This window comes from Peromyscus leucopus, chromosome 3 (assembly GCF_004664715.2).
Source record: "Peromyscus leucopus breed LL Stock chromosome 3, UCI_PerLeu_2.1, whole genome shotgun sequence".
NCBI lineage: Eukaryota > Metazoa > Chordata > Mammalia > Rodentia > Cricetidae > Peromyscus > Peromyscus leucopus.
In genome coordinates, this window is record NC_051065.1 from 4,654,536 (window position 1) to 4,680,693 (window position 26,158).

The 26,158-nt window shown below is 38.9% G+C and overlaps 1 protein-coding gene across 13 annotated transcripts in view; it reads left to right on the forward strand.

The window, feature by feature from the left end:
- The window catches only part of Cadps2 (calcium dependent secretion activator 2), a 552,385-nt gene extending 528,468 nt beyond the window's left edge, over positions 1 to 23,917 (forward strand). For all 13 annotated transcript variants that reach the window (XM_037203488.1, XM_037203487.1, XM_037203485.1 and 10 more), the window contains 2 exons: positions 16,703 to 16,807; positions 22,975 to 23,917. In XM_037203488.1, coding sequence (XP_037059383.1) covers positions 16,703 to 16,807; positions 22,975 to 23,148 — 279 coding nt within the window. In that variant the 3' untranslated portion in view covers positions 23,149 to 23,917. The remainder of the gene's footprint in view (positions 1 to 16,702; positions 16,808 to 22,974) is intronic.
- The last annotated feature ends 2,241 nt before the right edge of the window (positions 23,918 to 26,158 follow it).

The window sequence follows — 26,158 nt, forward strand, 5'->3', positions numbered from 1 at the left end:
TGCACATATTTGTTACTTTAATTAAAAATGAAAATGAACCCTGACTCTATTGGTATGTCATCAAGAATAGCATATATGAGGGGTACTCAGAGCCCCTAATTAGCTAAGGCTGAATTTGCCTCAATTACAGTTAGTAAATGAGAGGTTATCAAGTGTGTGTTGAAAGGTAAAGGAGAATGTGTAGCTTAAGCAACAGATCATTACTGAGAGACATTATATAATTATTGGAAATCTACTTGGCTGGAGCCTAAAATAATATTGTTAGGTGTCAAGAAACAGTTGAAAATAATGACCCTAAATGCACTGTTAGCAGCCATAGCCTATTACAGATAAAAGATTGAAGAGAACAATAGTACTCTGGCATAGTGGTAAACTTTCACTCTTCCAATTAGACTACTTCCTATCCAAGTGAGTAAACGGAGCCTCCTCAGTTCAGATGCAGATCAACACACACACACATTATGATGTGTTAACTTGGAGTTGTTTTTATCCAATTTGGTAAGATGCCAGTGGCTCCATTTCTGATCATACAATATAAGGGATTAACTTAAAGAATAATAGGCTTTTTACCCACATAAAATTCACTTAGTTTAGAAATATGCTGACACTATTTTATATACAAACTATTAGTCTGCAAGACACACATTCATTGTAAAGTGTCTCTGACCCTTTAAAAAAAGACCCCATGTGTTATTCTATATACTCTTCTTTGCAGATGATCCCCTAACCATGGGAAGGGCTAGCAAAGTATTTATGAATCGTGCCACACTTCTTGAGATATCCTTGGCCTCTAATACATTTTCGTCAGTTAAGCATCTCAGTTGCTCCTAATTTTATGATGAAATACCCACGAGCTCAGTTTAAACAGTGGTACCACTGACAGAGGTGCAAGGATGACCATTGCCCTAGGTTTGTGCCCACTGTTTGGGACATCTAGCAGTGAGAACAGCAGCACTCCCCACTCTTCTGACATGGCCTCATACCGTGTTGAGTGGAACTTGCGGCCTGTCCATCCTGCTAGTCTTGTTCCAACATGCATAGAGAAGGGATTTTGTTTCTTGACCTCAACGTATGAAGTGGGCCAGGAGGTAGTGGCACATACCTTTAATCCCAGTACTTGCTCAACAGAGGCAGGCAGATCTCTGTGAGTTCAAGGCCAGTCTGGTCTACAGAGTAAGTTCCAGGACAGCCAGAGCTGTTACACATAAAAACCCTGTCTCAAAAAATTTAAAAAAAATACATGAAAAATGGAAATGGTTTAAATCTGTATTAGTCCTAAAGACATAAGTATTGCCAATTTATATTTTTATATTAAATCTTGAAGTATCAAAATCCTAAGTACCCTCTAAAGGTCAAAAACCATTAGTACAGCTATCATGCTGATCTTTTTATCCTGTAAGTCCTTAGGGAGCACTTTGTGCTTAGGACAGGACTAGCTTCTACCGAGTATAAATAAACGGCCGGACTGTGCTGCTGACAAACAACATGAGTTTAACACGCGTCTCTGATCAAGGGCTGGGGAAGCAGTGAAGCTGGTAAAGGGCTCTGCAAGCATGAGTTCCGGAGTTCGGATCTCAGCACTATGGTGATCGCCTCTGATCCCAGTGCTAGAGGTGCAGGCAATGGGACAGTCTCTGTGGGGCTCGTTGGCCAGCCAGATCGCCAGCTAGCTAAATCAGGGAACTCGAGGCTCAGTAAAAAAAAAACTCTCAAAAACTAAGGTGGAGGGCTGGCAAGATGGCTCGGTTGGTCAAAGCAAGTGTAACAGGCCAGATTCAGTCCGTGGAACGGACATGACATGCTCACCGGACAGACAGACAGACACACACACACACACACACACACACACACACACACACATCCCTCCTCTCTTCAAGCTTTCTTTCTGCCATTAATTGGATAGGTGATTTTTCAAACATCTGTATAATATTCAGTTTAGTTAGTAGAGACAGATTGAAAATCTTCATCTAGAATTTCAAATCCTTTCTGAAACCCAGATTTTTAATCCAATGATTGTGTTTTTAATTTAGCAATGGTGGTAGAAATCACTGGGTTGGTTGCATCAGGAGTCTTGCACAACAGGGTAACAATTTTTCATTCTTTTGTGTTAATCAGATGAAAGCAAAGTGTCCTAGCTGAAAAGCAATATCAAGTTCAGTGGATCAGTAGAAAAGAAAGTCTGTATTAAAGAATAGCTGTGGGTCAGGAAGGTGCCTCAGTGGGTAGAGGTGCCTGCCTCCAAGCACAACCACCAGAATTCAATTCCTGGGAGCCACGGATGGAGAGAACCAACTTCTACAAGCTATACTTGACCTCCTCAGGTTGGCTGTGGCGTGCCTGAGTGCACGCATGCACACACATCTCTACAGACCCACAATTCCCTTTTATTGCTGCCTATGGTTCCTCTTAGGTAGACTGTCTACTTACTTTCCCAGGCCTCAGGGCCTAGAACACAGCCACAGGTGTCTCTGTGTCATGAGAGAGCCTGGGGACATTTCCTGGAGTGTATTGGTTCTCTCAGCTGAAAAGTGACAGGTCGGAAGTGAAGACTGATATCCCCCAGCAAAAGCCACTAGGGTACTCTCTGCAATAGTTTCCTAAAATCCATGAACTTAAAGTTGAGACAGAAAGACTCACCAAAGCACATCTTATTTTCCAGGACACCAACACTATCCAGTTCTCTAAACTTTGTACATTTGTTGGGCTTGCCCAACTGGAATCCCCTTAAAACAATCTCGTTTGAGTTTTCATGTTGCTGAAGGCACACCAGGGTGCAGTGTCTAATTGGCAAATCATGCAGATTAAGCATTCTCTTGTGTTATAAACTGATTAAATACTTAATTGTTGAGGAGTTTCATCTTTATGAGATTTTTTTAAAAAAAACATTGTTGTGATGTGTTATAAAATTAAATGTAATTCTCTAAATGATAGCTAATCAGTTATACTCATCCAAACAGTTTTATAGAGGATTCATTTCTAAAGACATTGCATGAAAAGAATTCTTCCTAGTTAAAATAAATAAATAAATTAAACATTTTGGTCCAAACTAGCCTTTACTGTATAAATAGGTTTAGTCACCTATTTGTGCTATTATAAAAAGCAAAACATGAAAGTAATACAACGAAATATGATTTCAAAATAAAATTAGTTTTGTTCTTACAGTCTCTTGTCTCTGGACTCCTGAATAAGAAAGGGAGAGATGTAAGTGTTCAGGATGTTTTTATCCGGACTGCCCCATCATTGCCAAAATGTTCTGGTGCAAGAGTACAGTAGCTGCTCCTAACTCATTTAAAGACTCGATTTGTTCCTACTTAAATGTCCCAAGAATAATTTAAGTCAAAGAGCAGATGAGAGTGATTGCTGAACTGGGTGTGATGGTACACACCTGTAATTCCTACACTCACAAGGCCAAAGCAGGGGGATCAAGTTCAAGGCCAGTCTAAGCTATATGGCGAGACCCTCTCCCTCAAAAAAAAAAAAAAAAAAAAGAAGAAGAAGAATGAAAGAAAGAAAGAGAGAAAGGGAGAAGACACTGTCCACTAGATAAAGCTTCCATTGCATGAAACCTTTGACCAGATATCTTTAGAATTGACAGTATATGTTTTAAACCATTATCACTGGGTGAGGGCTTTTCCTTCTCCTTGTAACCCACTCTTATAAAGAATATGGGATGAGACTCAATTCAGTGAAAGACTGTCTTTGTCCTCCCATATTTCTATTCTCTTATTAAAGATCTCTTCTGTGTGAATGCCAATTTAAAAATAGCCGCTTTCCTCTTTCCGTGATCTTTCACTTTCAAATTCCTAGGCAGTTGTTCTAAAGTCTCCTTCAGTTAACATCGATTTCCATTAACAAGGATTTTCTTTGGTGTTTTGTTCTCCATGTAAAAGGAAGACCAATGTAGAACCTTCTGTCTCGGCCAGTTATGCCCAACCAGGACTTTCCTAGCAGCAATCAGAAATTAAGCACTCCCGTGACACCTGTGTCATGACCAGTCCCTTCTCCATCAGCAAAAAGGGTGGATAATGTACGTTCATCGGGGTAGTTGAGGATCTCTGAAGAAATTTATTTCTGTCCTCATGCTGTGCACTTTTCTGTCTCGCTGCATGCTAACGGTAGATTTTGAAAGTTTGTTCTCTGGACCGTGGAAGCTGTCTCTTGCTCATCTTGCCGCTAGCTCAACACTTTGTTTGCCAGATGTCGTTCCATTTTTTACTTGCTTATATCCCTGCATTGTTTCACCTACTGTACTTGAACTCGGACGCTGCTTGGCCTCTTTTCAGGTACTCACAATCAATCAGACCTTCTGTGTGGAGATGGTCTCCTGGGCCTCTGGAGACACGGCTCAGATCGAGCTTGCTCTTGACTGTTTTCCCCCTCAGACTTCCTTTCACTTTAAAAGGGATTCTCACATTGCAGCATCATGGCTCCCTGTTCATTTGCATTACTAACCCTCCTTTTAATGTTACTCTTTGTAAGTGTAAGAATTTATTTAAAAAAGCATCTACTTTTGATGTACAGTGTGTGCCAAAATAGCTTTGGCAAGTCCGGGCGCCTTTCTGAGAGGCCAAAGGCCCTCATTTGAATCTAAGCTGCAGCTGAATTAAAACCAGAGAAACTTGAGATAAGCGTGCCTAATTGCCTAAGAGAAACTCAACAAGGAAAAAAAAAAATGTAGCTTGTTGATCTTATTTCTTTGATAATTCAAAAGAATCTTCAAGACATACATGGACTTCTTAAACTTCAATTCTTGAAATGTGATCATGGTCCACAATTGTCACTTGGCACATGCCCAGAAACACACATCTTTGCATGAGGCACCTGGACATCTGTGGCGGCACTGGTAGAATCAGCTAATTAACAACACAGGCTTAAACAGGCACCTCATCTGGCAGTGCAGTTAGTTGCCTGATGGTGCTCAGCAGGATTTGGTAGTGCTTTTTATTTTTCTATCCTAATGGTCTGCCGCCCGCCTAATTTTGCCTTATTGTCAGTCACTACTTACCGCGGCTTGGGGCCCTCCCAGGAGGCTAAATTATTATCAAAGGATTAGGGCGATGTAGCCTTGCAGTTCTGACATTTCTGATTACTCGTCTATGCCAGAACACTAATTAGCTGTGACTAATTAAGAAAAATGCCCCTGCCATAGAAAACCATTTAAAAGAACCGAGAAGGAGAAAAGCAATTCAAAAGCTGAGCAGTGCTCAGATTTGCTGATGCTCTTTAGATTTCCACCCGAGCCTTAACTCACCTTTAATTGTGCTCAGAATTAAGGGAGGGGGGCACTTGCAAACTGATGGGAGATTTTTGCTTGCCTAAGAAAAAAGAAATGTTGCTGATACCCTAAGACGTCTCAGCAACGCTGAAATTGTCTTGGACAAAAGGGAGGTGGCAAGATTTTCATGTTAAAGAAATGTTTCAAAACACCATTTTCAGAATTGTACGTCTCCATCACACATTGAAGGTACTAACAAAGCCTTGATGGATTGCCGCTGAAGATATTAAAACAGTGTTAAGTTTATGCACTGGTGTTGGGTGGGTCATAAGCAAGATGTGGAACCAAAGTGACTCAGTGTTGGCTTCCTGCTTCCTTCACCTTAGGCTTGTCTGGAGGTTCTAACTCTTGCATGTAGAGTCTGGTACATGCTGGCTTCTGACAGCTGACTCGGCATGCCTGCACAGCATCCGGCCACTGGTGGCTTATTACTGACAATGCCCAGGCTCCCCGGAGACCAGCATCTCTACCACTTGACCAGTGCAGTATTTGCACAGAACCAATAGCTACTCTCCTTCCTTTCCATCTTAACTCCATACGCAAATAACACACATGGCTTCAAGGCCAGTTTCTGTAGTGGCTTTTTTGATTCCCCTTCTGTGAGTCACCTCCCTAGCAGCTCCCCCTTGCAGCCCCCTCTGCAGGGTTGGCACCATTTGCTGGTGGGCACAGCAGTGTCAGCTAGCTTGCCAATATTGACTAAATCCAAATTTGGAAAAAAAAATCTGTGTGGCAAAGTAGCCTTTTGGCAAAAATCATCATTCAGTGTATTTACTGAACGATTCGACGGAAAGATAAATTAAGGAATGATTTGTCAAGATGCTTGTAAAACAGCTACACTAGCAAAAGCCTCTATTTCCTAATCTCAGCCCATGCCTAGAAAGGGTAGAAATCTGAATTTTGCTATCTTACCGTGGGCAGCTCACTTGGTTTGTAAAAAGGAAAGTTCCAACACGCACCTCTTCTAAATTCTTCATGCTGCATTTGAACTTACTTCCCCTTTTCCTCTCACTGGAGAACAAAAAACAAGCATCCTCCAAGCAATAATCCTTCCTATGCATGAAGACTGTTATTAAGGCCCCTGTCATATGTGTCTACTCCCGGATAAATAATCCTTATTTGTTTAGCTTCTCTCCATAGGCCCCTCTCCTAGCCCTTTAATCATTGCCATGGCTATGCTTTGAAATTTCTCAAGGTGTTCACTGTCATGCTTAGAGCAGGGATAAGATGCAGCATCTGAATGTGGCTGGACAGGATTCCTTCCAACCTTATTCCTGCCGACACTCTGATTCATAGCCCTCCCATATGTACGCTCTGCCATCCCCTTGAACCTACTTCTGCTGTAGTTCTTCTGTTGGCCTTCCTCACAGCCACTCCTATCTGCATTTCTGTCTTGGTATAGAAGACCCTTCAAGGTGGATACTGGGCACTATTCTGCCATGTGTAAAGAACAGTGGTGAACATCGGGATACAAATGCTAGGTGTTTATCACATGTAGTTGGATTCTAAGGGGTGGGTTGCGGGATGGGGGGAGGAAGGAGGGAGGAGAGGGGGATTTGTGATCAGTATGTAAAATGAATTTAAAAAAAATCCTTAATTAAAAAAAAAAGAAGAGGGCTGGCAAGATGGCTCAGAGGTTAAGAGCACCGACTGCTCTTCCAGAGGTCCTGAGTTCAATTCCCAGCACCCACATGGTGGCTCACAACCATCTGTAATGAGATGTGGCGCCATCATCTGTATACATAATAAATAAATAAATAAATAAATAAATAAATAAATAAGAAGATGCTCCAGCCCCTCTTGCTACTCTCATTGTTTTTAAGTAGCCTGCATTTATCGACCCCCTCTAAAAATCATACTGTGCAAACAGCTGGAAGCCTGATGCTAACCAAGTGCCTGTCCAAAGGAGTTTCTATTCTAAGAGCACACAGACCTTCATGAAAAATAGTGAGTTTCCACATAGAATGTTCCACTGTTTCATCTGCAGAGTGGGTAGTCACAGATACATTTACAGATGAAAACACAATGCAGAACTAAATTGATAGCCTTCCAAATCACTAGATTGTAGTAATCATCCATGTTATTTGTTTCTCCCTGTGTTTCAAGTAGATGACTAGAAAGCTGCCAGAGATTTAGCACCAACACAATTCATACCCAGTCTCAGTGTTTCACCACCAAATAGAGACATAGCATGGAAGGTCTCCCTTCTCTGCTCTCCTTGGGTTCTTTGCTCAAACTCCGAGATGCTCTCATGTGTCCTCAAAGAGAAGTCCACAATTCCACAGCAACAGAAATGACTCACAGAGTCAACAGATAGAGAAATTTCCCAGATGCGTGACTCAGTGGTGGAAATACTCCTGTAGGACAGCCAGCCCCATCTCTAGAGATGCCCTAGAGCCTCAGAAAACCAAAACAGGTGACAGGACACCTGGACATATTCTGGAGAGGCAGTTTGATACTTGGGTGAGAGTCTTGAAACCAGTTCAGAGCTGAATACGGAATCTTACCTCCCATTGCTAGTCTGACTTCATGTGTGAGTACACTGTATGAACATGGAAAGGTTTTAATTCGTGATACTTCCTCCTTCACATCGCTCATCACCTAAAATGAAATGACTGTCACATTCTAAGTTCCATTTTAGTCCTATGCTCTCTTCTTTAGATAAGTACAGTGGTCTCCTTGATAATTTCAACAACTTTAATATCTATTGGATTTTCACACTGCAGGGGTTCAAACTCAGGCCCTCATGCAAGCAGGGCAATCACTCTACCAATGGAGCAATTTAATAAGTCCCTATTAAATTCTTTTTTTATTGGTCAAATATGATTCAAAACAGCAGTGACTCTGGCTCTGACAGAATTCTGTCCTTTTCCTATAGAAAAGCCTTACTACTATTTTATATATACAAATAGTATTTTATATTTCCAAATAGATTTTGTTTTTGTTTTTGTTTTTTTTAAAAAAAAAAAAAAAAAAAAAAAGTCCCCCAACAAATTTGTAATGTATGCTATGTCTCAAACACTCTGGCAGGGGCTAAAGATCGCAATCAAAGTAAGGTTCTATGACTATACATACTGTGGCTACTCACACCTTGTGGTGGACTTACAAACACATGGTGCAGCATTATTGTCAACACCTGGCTAGAATATAAGAAGCGTGAAACACGAGAGCACCCAGCTCTCCCTCACTGTTGTTTTCATAGCGGACAGCGATGAGTTGATAAGACTAATATAAATGATATGATAATACTAATGTGAATACATATAGCTAGGGAGAAGGAGTTGGTAATAAAATTCCAAACCAATGTTGCTGGCAAGCTGAGAAACCAAAGGCACAGAGAAGCCCAACATAAGGCAGAGCCATTGGTTCTGTGGTTGCTGCACGCCCACGATGGGAATGCACCAAGACAGAGACAGAAAGGTAACCACTTACTTCCTTTCCTGTATACTTTCAAGACACAGTGTTGGAATGCTCCCCTTTCTCTATAAAGAAACTCAATTAGAAAGAGCCTCAAACAGCAAATTCTTAAGCCTAGATCATCTCTTCAAATTAAATTATACCATTTAGCAGCAATTCCTAAAGTTTACTGTATCTTTCTTTAGGTCTTATTGATTTAAAGTATAATATTGACCAAAATTGTATATAGAGTATATAAATTGTCATCCAACCAGAAAAAGAAAATTATCATAGTGCCCCAGAAATCATTTTTAATGATTTCTGTGTTCCAGACTGTTACAGACAGTATTAGGACAGTATTAGTAAATAGCATACTGATTTCTGCTAAACCATTCATTTGTTTTGTGCTAATAGTAACCAAACCAGTATTCACCCATCATTAGTCCCTAGCAGAGAGGAGTAGAATAACTAATGTTTACTGTATAATCACTAGCTTTTTAGCATCAGGAGCGCTGCAAAATAAACTTACAGAGGCAATTGCCTACTTGATGAGAGTAAGTAATATAAAACAATATCGATTTTGATACCCTGTGTGTAGTGTAGAAAAGGGTTTTAGGGTGTAGGAAATGAGGATTTGGGGTTAATTAAAGAATGGTGAGTTAAACAGAACCTCTGTGCCTTGCAGTGTGTGGAACTGGTGCTGTTATATCAGCTATTCTGCTCTGGGGCTGAAGAGGACCTAATTTAGAACTTGCTCACCTACAGTATTTGTAGATATTTAAAAAGAAGAAATCTGGAACTCGTGACAGGGAAGTTCATTTCTGCATTCAGCAAGTATCTACTAGATGCCAGAGCTCCCTTGTTAGCACATCTTACCTTTTTCTTCCTTTAATGAAATAAACGTGGCATGTGGGAGGGAGAAGCAAGAAGGTCAGTTCAAGGTCACTTTCAACTGTATATAGAGTTCAAGGTCACCTTAATCTTCATTAGAACCTTTCTCAAAACAAATAAATAAACAACAGAGGAAAGGCTCATAATTTGCAAAACATCAAAGTGTTCTGTTATACTTAAAACAAAGCAAATCCCCCTGATTATAAAACATCAAAAAGCATGTATCATATGTTCTGTGTTTAAGAAACAGACAGAACATGAAGAAAGCCACATACATGTATAGAGTTCTCCTATGTATGGGCCAATGATCTTTTCTCTATAGTTCACTGTTTTGTTACAGTTTTAAAAAATGGTTTTTTGAGTATTTTTAAAAATTGGGCAATAGGTCAAATAAAATTTATGAAGGTAATTATATAAGAGATTTATAAAACAGGCAAGTGATTATTCTAACAAGGAATATGGTTCTTCAAAGAATTTTCTTATATTGCACATTACATTAGCATATGTATACGTATGTTGGGTGTCTGAGAGTGAATTTCTTCAAGTTGCAAGAAACTTTGGTGAGCATCTTTGAAATGGTTGAGAGGAATGTCTTGGATTTGTCATAGTACTGTGTCGTAGTCAGTCAGCAGCCACTAGGATTAAAGGAGTTGTTTTCTTTTTTTTAATGCTAGAAGCTTCAAATTGCCTCAAAGAATTGGGTATTCTTGGTGACAGAACAGAAAAATAGCTTGTTTACAGAAAGGAAATACAATAACATAATTATAAACTTAGACGCTGGAGTCAAAATATAAATCAAAATTTTTTATGATGTATAGATCTGAATTAGTAAATTATTTAATCTAAATCCAGTTTACCGCTTAATTAATATGAAAAAATGTTAATAAATTTCTACCTCATTGATGTTAATAGTTAAATTTAGTTCATTTTACTTGAGCTTTATTTATATGAAGAAGTGTCTGATGGCTTTATAATCAGAATTGTAATATTAATGTAAGGCTAAAGAAGTAGCTCAGATAATAAAATGATTGCCTAGCATGCTCTGAGTTCTGTGTTTGGCCACCCAGCACTATAGAAACTGAGCATGGTGGCAAAGCCTGTAATTGTAGCACTCAGGAGGGATAGAAGGAAGGATCCGAAGTTCAAGTTCACCTGTGGCTACACAGCAAGTTTGAGGCTGCGCTGAAATTCAGAAGACCCTGTCTCAAAATAATTAGCACTAATATAAAACAATAGCAATAAAAGTGATACTCCAGAGTTCTATAACTCCCAATCATTCCTCACTACACTTCATCCTTTCATTCTTATAATAGCTGCCTTTCATTAAGAGAGAAAAATGAATTAGATTAAAAACAAAATAACAGACAGTAGAAAGCTCTAGGACTCAAAACTTTCCTGTTTCTTTATTCTGAAAGAATGAAGTTATATCCAAGCAGCATATAAAAAAATGAAAGAATGAGATTTTGACTTTTTTTTTCAGTTTAGTTTGTGTGGATCAGAAGTTTGTTGTGCCTCTTCCCGAAACAATCAAATTCAGTTTCACAGTATTTTTGTCCCATTGCTGAGACTAGGACATGGGGTCTCACACATGCTAAGCATGTGTTCTACCTTAAACTGTCTCCCGAGCCCCCAAATGGCCAGCATTTCTACAGAGCTATTGTGTTAGAACTAACCTACACCATCTGAGCCTCCTCATACAGGTGTGGAAACTGAGGTACAGACCAGTCGTTTGACCCGCTCACTTAAGCAAACAGATTAAGAGGCTGGTACTGTCTTCCTTCTGCCTCCTGCCCAGGGACTATTTTCTGCTCCTCTGCCATGTGGATGCCCACCCTCAGCAGCCGTGTCCAGGAGATGCTCTGTACCCCACCCCGTCCTCCATGACCACCTCTGTGCCTAGCTGACAGAGTGTCTGTTGGGTTGAACACATCTTGTTTTTAGTTGCAATGAGTTGGTTTCAGTTTCCCTTAAACACAGACCTCCATCCTTTTCTATGCTAACACGCAGCTGTAAAGGGCTCTGCTTGAGATTTAAAAATTGTGCTCTGGGGTCTGTCCCGTGAATCTGGATGGTTTCGGTGGGATGCCTTGAATTTGGGGGTGGGGTGGCTTTATTGTATCAAATTTATACTAATATCAAATTTGCATTTGAGTGTTTAGAAATGGGAAGTGAGTGAAACAGCTGCAAATATAGTTATTAAGGAGATGTGCTGCTGACACAAATGATGATGGGTACCCGATAGAGCGTGCATGTTTTCAGTGTGCTGAAAACACTGTAGGGCACTAGTGTTTCTAAATTCTTGTTTCTCTCTAGAGCTACTAAGTGGTCCTAGAGGGTGGCTTATAGTTCTCACTCATACCAAAGCCTTCAATGTTTTAAGATTTTTGTTTGTTCTTTGATTCAATTGAGCTATTGGGGTTTAAAGTTCACATTTCCTAAAATGAGAATTTCTGGGTTTTATTCCATTTCAACAGTGATTTGGCTCTTTAAACTGCCATTCTACCACACCGTAGTGCCCTGGAAAGCATTGGTCCTTCCTCTTTTCTTCTGTCCTCCTTCCCTCCTTCCTTCCTCCCTTTTATCCTTCCATTCTTCCTCCTTCCCTCCTTCTTTCCTTCATTTCTGTTTTTTTTTTGTCTTTGTTTTTGTTTTTTGGTTTGTTTGTTTTTTTTTTTTTTTTTTTTTTTTTTTTTTTTTTTACCTATTGAGACAAGCATAACTGGAGAAAGATGGAAACATACCAAGTTGTTGTGCCAATTCATAATCAATAAAAATCTAAACATTTAAGCAGAAAACACATCCCAGATCTGTGCTGTGGCAAAGCAGCTATTTTTCCTTTGCTACCATCATCAGAAGCTGCATTCTGCCAGAAATCATTTGCTTGAAGCAGCCTCCATATATGAACCCTATGGGGTCTTGTGATTCAGATTTAGGAATATCAGCCACAGAGGGTCTAAAGGCATTGTGCATTAGTATGTATTGAGACCTCGTTCCAGGTGGCAAGCAGCTGGACTTTCGAAAAATAAAACTTCCAAAATAAACGCGAAGTGCTTGTTCCCAGGCGATAAGTGTTATACTTAATGGAATCATCCTCCAAATGTTATAAATGAGGCAAAAAGGGGAGTTGTGCATATTTAATATATTTGTTTTGTATCTCCTCTAGTCAACAGAATAATGACATTCCTTAACTACTTCTCTTTAACTTGCATGAAGAAAGCACGGTATGTTGCTAAATCTCTTTTCACCAGCTCTGCGGAGAAACAACTTTAATCCTTGTTAGAAAATTGCCGAGTCTGAGGCTGACAAAGAGCTCATGCTTGTTCTATTGTTAGTGCTCCCGGGCCCCAAGAGCAGAGCCCTTTACAGCTGCGTGGATCCTGCCCGGCTCAGCTGCACTATTTAGGAGCAGAGGTTTGTCAATTTCTATTGACAATGGAGAGAGATTTTCAGGGCCTGTAGCAGTGCTGACACAGTTGGGGATCAATGCCAGCCATTCAGACTGCACCCTCTTTCATTGCTTTGGTTTGTTAATTCAAGACTAAAGGTCCACGGAGGGGGTTCAGGGTGTTTAAGAAAGCTGATGAACTGCGAGCGTTTATGGCCCTGGTGTGGCAATTTCCATAGTCAGTGGCAACTCCTGGCACTGAGGGAGCTGTGCCCTTGTTGACCCTCTTGTTATTAAAAATGCACAAGTGCTACGCTTCTCAATATTTCCACACTCTTTCATTGTCGATACCACCTTCTGAGCCCTTCAGCTTGTTGCTTGCTCTAAAGATCTTCTTAGATTGGGTTTGAAAACTTCACCTTAAACACTAGATTAGACTGATGTTCTGTTTTCCGTGCTCCTGTTGATTTGTTGAACCTTCCCAGGGCTGGAAAGCAAGTAGCAGCTTGATGGGGAGACGGGCTGCTAATATGATTTACCAGTCCACAGTCATGCACAATAAGTGTGAATAAATACAAGGGTCTCGCAGAGTCAACCCTAGCCTTTCCTTTCCTTTTCTTTTTGCTTTAAAAGAGGTATCTCAAGAAAATGAAGTGAGTGATGCATGCCCTTACAGGAGTTGAATGAACCACAAAAGGAAAAAGGAGGTTTTTTGTTTTTGTTTTTGTTTTTTTGTTTTTGTTTTGTTTTGTTTGGTAAAAGTGGTGGGCTGCTATCATGTATTGCTGTAGAGGAAAAAAAAATATAAAATATACAGTTGCTGCTTTATTCCTGAGTAGACCCAAGAAAGGAATAAAATGCAAATGCCATTTCCTGGGCTTCTTGTAAGCCCCTGAAGGGAAAGCAAACAGTCACATAAGTGACTTTATAAAATTAACTTGCCCAAAATGAAAAAGACATTTCCTAACGTCCTGACTTCACTACATATTCACCCTCTCGAGTTTTTCCCCCTTTGTTTCTTGCAAAGGCTTGCTTAGGTTTGACTTGGTGGGGCAAATGAAGCGTACCCAATTTTGACTCTTCTCAAGATGAAAAAAGGGGGGGAGGGACTACTGTGTTTTTACACCTTGGAAAAGATGTATTAACTCCAGCATCAGAAATATCAAACTGTAAGAAGTTTCTGCTTGGTGGCTCTGTTGGGGTGGGCTGAGGGGTCCACTTTCATCCCAGGCAGGAAAGCTGCCGTGGAATGGAGTGGTGCTGTCATTAACCTGCTCTTGGTGGAGGCTAGGCTGAGCCCTGAGCTCTAAGCCACCGCTTTCCCTAATCATTTCCTCAACTTAGCCACAATTATTTTCCAGACTGCTTTGACTTAAATAAAAACCGCACATTCTGAACTGATAGGATAATGTTTCTTAGATGTCTTTCCTTTTAGATCAAGATATTTGCCTTCAAAGTGAGATGACGAGAAAGTACCTTAAACACCCTTAACTGTCGGCCCGTCTGTCTCCATGTCTCTAGTTACATTTAGATTACTTTATTCTCAAGTTCATTTTCTCTTAATTGATAATTTGGGTATTATGTTAGAAATGTTAGGTTAATAATGTCTGTGTTCTATTAAATATCCTTTTCATCCTAGCATTAGCATAAGCATCATTTGTACAAGATGGGAGATTGAGTTAAAGTAATTTGAAATGAGGATTCTTAAAAACATAAAGGTATATGTTGAGTAGTTTTTATGGGAGTACTTCATTTCTCTTAGATTTGTACAACTTATCATGTACCTGCATAGTCTAATGTATTAACTGCTGCCTTGTACAAGCCTTTATACAATGGATATTTTCTCTCTTTCAACAGGAAAGAGAAAATTTCTATCTCATACAAAGAAACTAGAATATTTAAAAGTCCAGTCCATTCTGATAGCATTTTAGGTTCCAAATGATCTGTTCAGTGTGGTGGTGTAGGAGTAAGTCTTAGTGTTGTATACTAATTCAATATTGCGAGTCATACCCAAGTGTTCAGCTACATTAAAATAGAAGCAGCTAAGGCTAAGTAATTTGAAATAAGTGAATGTAAAATTAATGTCAGAAATAAAAGGTGGTATGTATCCATAAAAGATTTTTGAAATGTCACATATCAATTGAAGTGCTCCATCTACTAGCATTGTGATTTATAAGAATTTATGAGTGTAGGTAGTTAAATTTTATAAAACTTTTTAAATATATTTTGACATGTGCTAAACAGTAAACAAAATATTCATTGGTAAAGAATAGTAACTCTTAAATCCCAGTCTACTCTGAAATATAAAACTTGGAATTCAGGAACTGTTTGGTCATGTTTAGTAAAGCAATTCAATTTAATTTGCTTGGTACATTTTATGCATACATCTTCAATAGAGTAACAATTTAATGGAAATAAATGAAGTGTGGAACTAACTCATTTTTTACTTGCACTTAAACTATGATTTCTTGCTCTGTTGTCAATGAACCCAAGTCTGGATGAATTTTAGACTTGCAGAACTGATGATTTCTTAGAAGTTAAATTTTACTGTGTTATTAGATGGAGAAAAAATATTTAAGATTTTTTTGAAATCTGAAATTTGGATACCTACAAACAGGTCCATATGTGGTGTGTCACTATGTTTATGTATACAAGCAGCACATAGAAAGCTCCTTCAAAGCACTTCTTTCACTCTGTAAATGCCATGTTGCTATAGATATTTCTGTTACCTCAATGAGTGGCAGTATTCTTACACCATTACCAACACCCGGCTCTATCATATAATCACCAAGCCCCTTGAAATGTCACAATTAATATCAGATGCCTTTTTTGAAAATAGGAGACCAGAAAATTCTTTTTATGGTATTTTTTTTCTGATCATTGTACATTATTTTTTACAGAAGCAGGAAATTGCCTCCAGAGAAATCCAGGTTTTTTTTCCCTCATTAGAGTTGTAATAAATGGAAAAATTATGAAGCCTCCAAAAATACTTGCTAAGCGATGCAGAACTTTTCCTTTCATAATCTGGGTAACAACATATGCTTTGTGATTCTTACAGCATACAAGAATTCCATTTTGACAAGGCTCCTTCCTGTGATCTGAATAAATCTTGATTTAAGTACTGTTAAAACATCTTGGCAATTGCTTCATAACTGATTTGTACAAAAGCATGATCAGGGATCACCATTTAGTAAGCTGTGGATCCTTTTGCCATGGTTCAAAATGTTATTTCTAGGCATTGACATCATGACTTATGTTCTAATGTTCCTACTGTCTGAATTTTTCATAGCATGAAGACCAGTAGGAAATTTCCCTTTGAAAATTATTTACCTGGTGTGTTTGTGTGTGTGTGTGTGTGTGTGTGTGTGTGTGTGTGTGTGTGTGTGTGTGTTTTCCCTGCAGCTTGGTCATCCATTCAGTCCCATAATATGTATTTAGTGCCCATTGTTACTTACAAATTGCAAAGCAGTCCACTAGGCTGCAAAGTGCAAAAACACGATTTTCCGTGAATATGTTACAGCTAAACACTGCAATGCTAATTCATGTAAAGAACAGCCTGGGTCAGCTCAGCAGATTTGCCAGCATAACATACAATTCTGTTAACAGGAAATTATAGCATTATTGACTTCAAGTGCTGATCTGTGGTCATTTCAGAGTGCTTCATCACCCTCTCATTACTGAATCTGTTAAATGAATACTGCAGAGATTGTTTTCTTTTTCTCCCTCCTCCCCTCCACCCCCGCCCTTCTTTCCAGCAATGGTACAGCAATTCCATGAAAGTCATTTGTGTGTGGCTGGCTGACAGACTAGACCTCCAGCTTCATATTTACCAACTGAAGACGCTCATCAAGATTGTGAAGGTAAATGGAAAGTATTGAAATGTGAATTGCCCACCAATTACACCACAAGCTGTAAAGAATAGTGGTAAGATACCATCCCACCAAAAGAGGGGCGGGGAAGGGGCAGGGTGCTGTAACTGAGTGGTGGATGTAAGTACTTACAGTGTAAGACAATGTACATAAATTGTATGTACTTGAATGTGGTAGGTCCACAATGATTATACATTCATTGGCATAAAAATAAAGTACATTCCTCATGTTTATTGGGGTCATGTATTAATCATGAGGGCTTTTGAGTCGTACTTTCCAATGAAAGGAGAAGAATGTGTGATTTCACCATTCCCTATTAGGGCATTACACATTGTCACTGCCTGGCTTCTTTAGGAAGTCTGCCTCTCTTTTTATGTAAGAGATGGCCATTTTGAGTGTTAGAGGTTATCCAAAACTGTTAACACAGATCCTACATGTATTCAACAGAACACTAAACTTCTGCCTATAGGTACTAGCATATATATATATATATATATATATATATATATATATACTTTTTAACGAGTGGGAGCTTTAAATAACATATCTATTCAATACAACTTTTCACTTCATAAATTTCGGTGGAAGCAAAAATTTGCTTGAAGATTAACTTCTTAAAATCAAAGCAGCATTTTGATACTATAGCTGAAAACAAACTGAGAATCAAGGGTTTCATGCAGACGACCTATACTTCCATTTGGGTGCCTATGTTAATGCATACATACTACATGTGTATATAATATGTCATGTATATATGGTTGCTCACACAGTGTGTCATTTTGATCTAAAACTATTAGTCCCCTGGGGATTTGTCAGAACTACACGTCTTTTGGTAACAGCCTAAACCCTTAGAATCAGGAACTAATGATAAGACCCAGTGATCCACAGATTAACAAGCCTCCAGAAGACTCTAATTACATGCTGAAGTTTGCAAAGTACCACTAAGTTACATCTTTAAAAGAAATTTCCATCCACATTAAAAAAATTTACCATTGAAGGCTGGAGAGATGGCTTAGCAGTTAAGAGCACTGGCTGTTCTTCCAGAGGTCCGGAGTTCAATTCCCAGCACCCACATGGTGGTTCACAAACATCTACAATGAGATCTGGTGCCCTTTTCTGGCCTGCAGGCACACATACAGACAGAACACTGTATACATAATAAATAAAGTAAATCTAAAAAAAAAAAAATTACCATCATTCTCTTGGTTCCTACTTTCTAATTCAAATACAAATTATTCTGTGCTACAGACACACAAGTTACCACAAGTCAGAACCACAACTGAATTCTGTTCCAAAATCAGATTTGGGCAATTTGCCTCAAAGGTGGAAACGGAACTGTGCTCTAATAATAGTAATGATGATCAGTGACTGATAACAAGTATAGCAATGGTGATCAGTGACTGATAACAAGTATAGCAATGGTGATCAGTGACTGATAACAAGTATAGCAATGGTGATCAGTGACTGATAACAAGTATAGTAATGATGATCAGTGACTGATAACAAGTATAGCAATGGTGATCAGTGACTGATAACAAGTATAGCAATTATGATCAGTGACTGATAACAAGTAAAATTGTTGCCACCCGTGACATTTTGATACTCCAGCCACATGTTTCACTTAGCAAACAAAATATTCTCAATTCCTCTTAGCAGGTATTCTTTACTTTACGAAGAGCTGACCACACACTGTGATGTGTCCAGATGTGGCTTACTTTACCTTCATTTCTTCCTTGTTTTTATAAATGTAACTTGGACAGCTTTTGATTGGTTTGTTTTGCATAAAAGACCATCCGAATACTGTGTTTACCTTCCATATGCATAGATCTGTTGATGTCACCGTGTCTACTGTTATTTAAATGAGGCCAGCTGGCTATCTTCACCAGCAGCCATGTTCAAGCTTCTGTCTGTCAGGTTCAGGATGCCAGAAGTCATAGATCCTCCCAACCATCAGTTGATGGATAGCTAATCTCTTTGTTTGGGGAATTAAAATGTTCATTTTTTTTTACTTGCTCATCATTTGTTTCTCCAAAGTTATTTCTTTCTTATATTAATGCATCTTAATAGATAAAGACCATGCACCATTTTTTCATCTTATTGAGATATGGTTGACAAAAATTGTCTATGACCAAAATATACAACATAAGGATAGTTAATAACATATACATAAAATATACTGAGAATACATCTTCCATTCTCAGTGAATACTTTAACATGATAGAACAGTTAATACCTTTTAAGTAGTACAGCAGCATTTTCTTTGTGCTCTAATCCAAACTTCATTTATGGCTATAAATAGTGAAAACTAATAAGTGAAATTAAGTTTCATAAATGTTCAACTTTATTTTATTTTTACTTTTTTCTGTACTGGAGATTGAATCTAGGGCCTCATTAATGCTAGGCAAGCACTCTATAACTGAGTTCATTTTTTTGCATTTATTTTGAGTCACTGTCTAAGTTGCCTAGGATGACCTCAGACTGACTCTGTCACCCAGGAAGATCTTGAGCAACTAGGGATCATCCTGTCTCAGCTTCCCAAATACCAGCGATGACAGATCTGTGCCATCAGTCCCAGTTCATATTTAGCTCTCCACAAGCTCAGACAAAGCTTTCCTGGCTTATAAATTTAACCAGGTCATAGGTATCTACTTAATAATTAAAATTATTACTTGCACAATGAAGAGCAAGGTGAAGTAATAATTTAGCATTCTAACCATCCCCTACTTTGAATATAAATGAACTTAAACCACTGTCATCCATGGATTCATCAGTTCCTTGGAACTGATTTTGGTTTTGTTCATAATAGTGATTTTGCTTATACTAATAATTTTTCAGTGCGTTTCTAAGAAGGACTAGACAACATGCATGCAGAAGTGTGAAGGCTGCTAAGAGGCCCTTCTCTCTAGATGATTTGGATCTGGCCTGTGTGTGACAGCAGATCCCTGCATCCTAACCAGGATCCACTCAACTGGACTAGACTCGGCTCTCTTCTTACTACTCACAGACATTGCCATTGTTATAGGCCCAGGAAGATGTGAAAATGAGAGTCAACTGTGTCCTCTTACATAATTGGTTCATTTGTTTAAAAAAAAAAATCCCAGTAAGACTGGCATAAAAACACTGAAATCTGAAAGTATGTGTGAAGATTTAACATCAGAATGATTTCTTTAAGAAGGGGAAATAAAGTCTGCAAATAATTGAAATGGCTATTGATTTAGGCTGTTCTCCCTAATGGCCATAAAACATTTTAAAGCAATTAATAGAAATCAGCTGCTTGTTGTGCTAGGGGAAAGGAAGCAGGCAGCACCCTGTGGCAGGCCCTTGTCTTACGGAAGAGCCAACAGGTCCAGGGTGGGAGCCTGAGAATGTCCAAGTGCTGGCAGCATTTTATGAATTAGAGTTTGCAAGGATCTGCACCGCAACTCACCTCCTGGTTGTTACTTTTTAACAGAATAAAGAAATGGTCTTTACCATATTGAGATTAGAACGCCTTTGGAACTTCAAATCCATAATTTAAGTCTGTCAGGGCAAACTTACTAATAATTAAACTAAGTCTAAAGGGAAGGATTCCAAGGAAAGCAGAAAAGCAAACTCAGAAACTTAGTAAACAATTATCTATGGCACAGTACAGTGTGAATAGTGTGTTGTGTGCTTAATGTAATTTTAATCTAATTAAAAAGACAACAATAGACTTTAACATAAATGTTTGTGGTAATAATACCATATGTATTAGTTACCACACTTTCTAGGCAAGATTCATACTTCAGAGTTACTTCTCTGGTTTTAAATATGAAGTATGACTTTGAGTATCATAAAGCTATGCCACCTTAGTGGTACTTATGAATCAGAAGTCTGTTTATGACTGCATCATAGTAAATTTATTCTACCTAGAGAATATGAAGGTGGTAGATTATATGCCTTAAAGGAAGCTATTGAAATAAATTTCAATAATTTCAACTTAAAAGTGGAAATAGGTTTGATCATCTAAGACAAAAATACTCTCTGAATCTAAATCATACTAGCTGTGGAGACATTGACCCCTGATGCCATTCTGTGGTTCTCAGGCTTCAACTAAATTTTAGACATTGGTGTGGGTTTTTGTTTTGTTTTGTTTTGCTTTGGTTTTTTTTTTTTTTTTTTTTTTTTTTGAGACAAGATTTCTCTGTGTAATGGTTCTGGCTGTCCTGGAACTCGTTCTATAGACCAGGCTGGCCGAATTCACAGAGATTCACCTGCCTCTGCCTCCTGAGTGCTAGAATTAAAAGCGTACACCATCACTGCCCAGCTGGTGTGGGTTTTTGTTTTGTTTTGTTTTGTTTTAACATGAATTTATTTCTATCGAGTGATCAGATCAGATAGGTTACACTGCCCTCCACCCTTACCATTTACATATCACTTCTGAAACTAGATGAGACCATGGGCACAAGTCAGGGAAAGAAGGCAGGAGAGTAAACTGAGGCAGCTCCGGAGCTTCCACCGCCTTGTAGTATTCCTGCTTTTCTCAGAAAGCTGTGGGAAGTGACCAAGTGTGTCCACTCGGGGTAAATATGCTCTTCCCGACCCATGTGACAAGTGCCCTTAGTGCACATGCCCGGTGCTCTGGAATTCTCTGAATGTTCCGAAGGAAGTGTTTTGACTGTGCATGCTGCTATGTATTCAGCAAAACCAAGCTCCTCTTGATTGTTATTTTCCATCTACTGGGGTTATGATACTGGGCAATGAGATACAATGTCCCTTCTGATTTGACTTACTTTCTTCTATGAAGTATTAAAAACAAAAAGTGACTGCCAGAAATCACTTAAAACAGCGATACTAAAACAGGCCTACTGATACTGGCTGACACTTGGGTAATCCATTAAAGTCTGTCTGCTTCTGATTCTAAATCTAGCAAGCAGCAGAATTATAAAAGATGATTACCATTAAAAATGTGTTTCAAAATTCCTCCATAGAATGGGGTATCTTCATGAGTTCTTGGTTTCTCCATTTAAATAACTAGGCTTCCTTCTCCCACGTTTAAAATCAATACTACTGCTACTATTGTTAATATGACAGTCTTGTAGAGACATGGAAAAGGTGTGAAAATAATCACACTTTAGACATAAGGGAAGCTTTATAGGTTATGCCTTTTGAATCCCACAGGAAAAAAATTGAAGAAAAGCACTGTAGATTGGCCAGTGAGATGGTTCTGTATGTAAAGGTACTTGCTCTCAAGCCTGACAACCTGATCTAAACCCCAAGATCCACATAGTAGAAGGAAAACCAACTCCAACTAGTTTTCTTCTGATACCCACACACATGCACACAGACATACACACATACACATGAAACAAATAAATGTAATTTTAATTTTTAAAAAAGAATCACATAAGAAGAAATGATAATATTGAATTCTATTTTACATGCAGTCTATAAGTCACTGCTCTAACATGTAATTTAATGGCTTATTATTTTGCCAAAAATGTATAAATGCTCATTTTTATTTTCCTAACTATGGAAACTTTTCCCCAGAATCATGGTACTTACTGTTCTAAGAGCATTTCAAAGGAAAAAGGTAAAAACCATATAGGCATAGGATATATATATATATATATATATATATATATATATATAATTTTCCAATAGTATAGCACAAGTAAATACATTTTGTAATTCATTTTTGTAGTTCATATTCATAAAGTGTGAACTTCTTTATCCTCCAACACCTGCCTTCCAAAACTAATATATTTTATAAAATAAGTATATTTTTCTTTATTAAAGGAAAGACTCCCCTATTGAAAATGTAAGATGTCCTTCCTATTAAAAATGCACATAAATGTATCATGTTATAGTTGTTACAGACTATTTAGTACTCAACTCTGTGTAATTAGTAATGTTTGGAGAAAGGGAATTAATTTGTCATCTGGTAGTCACAACATTTTGATCTCTCCATAAGGACTGTAGCTTGGGTAGCACTGTCCAAAGTCACTCATCCTGTTTTCTCCCCAGAAATGCACTAGCAAGATGATTGACATGAGCAGCCACAGTTGGAATCCATTAGTGGATTTTCCCCATATTTCTAAAAGGCCATTGGAGTACACAAACATATGTCTACACATATAAGCATATATGTCTATGCACACATCTAACTAATCAAAGCAAATACTCTGTTCTTCTTTTAGAAAACCTATAGGGATTTCCGATTGCAAGGTGTGTTGGAAGGAACGCTGAACAGTAAGACATATGATACTCTGCACAGACGTTTAACTGTGGAGGAGGCCACAGCCTCTGTTTCAGAAGGAGGAGGACTTCAGGGCATTACCATGAAGGACAGTGATGAAGAAGAAGAAGGCTGATAGCACACAGTTCCACAAAAGGACTGAAGGCCTAGGCATTGTTCTGTGGACCTTGTCCTTGTAATTGTACTTACTGTCTTGACCAAATAAAAATGCTCAGATTTCTTTAGAAAATGAACTTGGAGATAAAGAGAGATATGCCAAGTATTTTTTGAAAGAAAACCATATTCATGTGTATAGCTTGGCCTAAAATTGGCTCTGCTCATGACTAGGACATGAACTTCTTTTGTCTTTTAATTTTGCTTTCGTTCTTTGTTGTTAGTATATTTGACTTTCCTTTTTAATAGTCCTATCAAAATAATGTCCTGTGTGTCATATGCGATATGCGTCTCCCATGAAACAACATTGGGAAAAGCCATCTCTGGTCACAGCATCAACTCTATTGTACTTCTGTTAAAATGGTGTGCCTCCAGGTTATACTTCATGTACAATGTTTGTTCTGTACTTAGTTTACCAGTGGTGTGATGTGTAGGAAGCTTTAGCCTTGGTTTTCATAACTCTGAATTTGTCTGCAGATGTAATCCTGGACTTCAGAGAGTGCCATGCCCAAATATAGACTAGACTGTCCCCAGGCTTATGTCCTGTTCCTTTCTGAACATTTTGTTCATGAGTAAGACGTTGCTAGGTATGCTTCCATCAACATATTGTGCTCTATTTCTGAGTGTGACAGCTTGCAGGCAATAAAAATCCATCCAGTCATAGCAGCTTCTGTGTTCATTAAACTTAAACAGATTAAATGCAGTAAGATATTTGCAGTATCTCAAACATCCAACTATCTGGCTCTGTGTTTTTGTTTTATTCTGTGATGTTTTGTTTTCAATCAAATAAGCAAGAGTTACGAACGAACGTTGTGCTCTGTACCCGGTAGGCCTACAATCTGATAAAAAAGAATTATTTTGAGAACACACATTCATAGCAAGGAAAATGTTAAGTACCTACTCAAATACTGTATATTAGTAGTAATAACCACTGATAACTAGCAATATTAGTAATGATACTAATGTTAATCAGCAATTGGCATGACTGGTAGTAATTCTCCCAATGTTTTCTTGATATAATTTTAAAGGATTATAGTGTTTTGATTTGTAATCCCTGAATTTTTATTTTGGGGTTTTCCCTAATATATACTGGCATACTATGCTACTGCACTCACTCAGAAGTAAAGTTTTGTTTGACGTAGGATTTTGGTATGTTGTCCAGACTGGTCTGGAAGTCTAAGGCTCCCATATCCCTCCTCCCTCAGCCTCCTAAGTAACTGTAGGCATATACCAACCCCACCTAGTTATACTGACAAATAATTTCTGCAGTATCAAAATGAAAGTATTACTGAATTTATGGACACTTATGTGATAAAATATCAGGAATGCCTTCAACTTCCAAACTTGTTTCTCCTGTCATGTCACAGAAATGGTGACCAGGGTGATCAGACTGGTCCACAAAAATCTGCTTTATCCACAATTATTACATAGCAATATTAGGGCCTGATGTTTAGGTCCTGAAAGTAAGATGACATGATAAACATGAAAGATGACAATTTCTTCCATTTTCCCTGATGAAAAAGTAAGGACTGTTTCTGAAAACAGTTTGTCCACAGATACTTTTGCTCTTTTTCTCCACTATCAGTCCCTTTGCCTTAAGTATTCTGTCATGTGACCCTTAACTCCTTGTGACCTCTAACCCAATGGTACCATCCCAACATGAAATTGCTCTCTACCTAGAAACCAGTGTGTACATGCACCAGGTGCATGCACGCTTGTACGTAGGATATTGAACCCTTGGCGGTATGCATCCTAACAGAATACCATACTGTTGATCTACTCCAGGAACTCCCCCCCCCCTTTTCCAGTGAAATTTCCATGGTCTTGATAGTGTTGGTGGCAGCGTAATTGATTCTAGTTGTTCTAAAATGCCCTAACAGATGACCCTTGCCCTCTCGATTCTACCAGAACTCTTTAAAACAGTAACTGTTTGCTCAAAGGACAGGTCTAGTTGGCAGGACTCACACACAACAGGGAAAGCGAGCAATAAGGGGACAGCATTAGGGTAGAAATGATCTGTTTCAGCCTTGCCTGTGACACTTGCCTGCGGCACCTCAGCCTTGGGGCTTCTGCAGAGGGTGACCCTTCCCGCTCCTTTCTAAATGCTTCATTTCCTCCTTCCCACCTTGCCCACAACTGGACAACACCAAACCAAGTTATGGACCTGCTCTAAATTCTACAAGGTCCACTCACACTGACCTTTGAGCCACAAAAAGGTGCGTGAAACATATTTAAAGAAGCGATCAAAAAGTAGAGAAAATTGCTTTGGTGGCCTTTGCCCAGAATTTCTCTTTAGCCTAATGAAAAATTTCTTGAAATGACTTAATTGGTCACTGATGGAATCCTTGTGTTGGACACCCAAGCAGATATTAAAGCAAGATCAGTTTTAGACGGTATTCTTCTCTTGAAAGTGCTTTTAGGAGGAAAAACAAAGTTTAAAAACCTAACAAGTCTTGCAAATCTTTCGAAGTGCAAATCCTCCTCATGAATGTATTTAGGGAAAAGCAGAAAAGCTGCACTGGGCAGTTGGCTGAGTTTCAAGTGAGGTCAATCAGAGAGAGGTTATGAACTCATCTGCAAAGAACGGTCGTTCAAACATTTATTGAGTAAAGATCAGAACGACGTCCTGTCGGACAATGAACAGTGCCGCACAGCCCACGGGAAACCTCCGTGCGCCACCGACTGTGGGTTGTCCGTGCATTCATGTATTTTCCACTGGAATTCCCTTTCGCCGGGGCTCATTGTCCCTGGATAAGGAGAAGAGATCTCCTGCTAGTTTCCTAATGCCCTTGCAAAGGGGTTTGGGGGCCCCCCATTACGCCCCTCCCGGGTCACAGCCTGGCCTGGAGCAGTCCACCTTCGCCCTCGATGACCCACGGTAACAGGGTCCACCGCTTTCCAGATTCCTACTGTGGCAGAGAATCATTTACCTCTTGTCCTTTGCCTCCCAAAAGGCCACTCGGGAGGTGAAC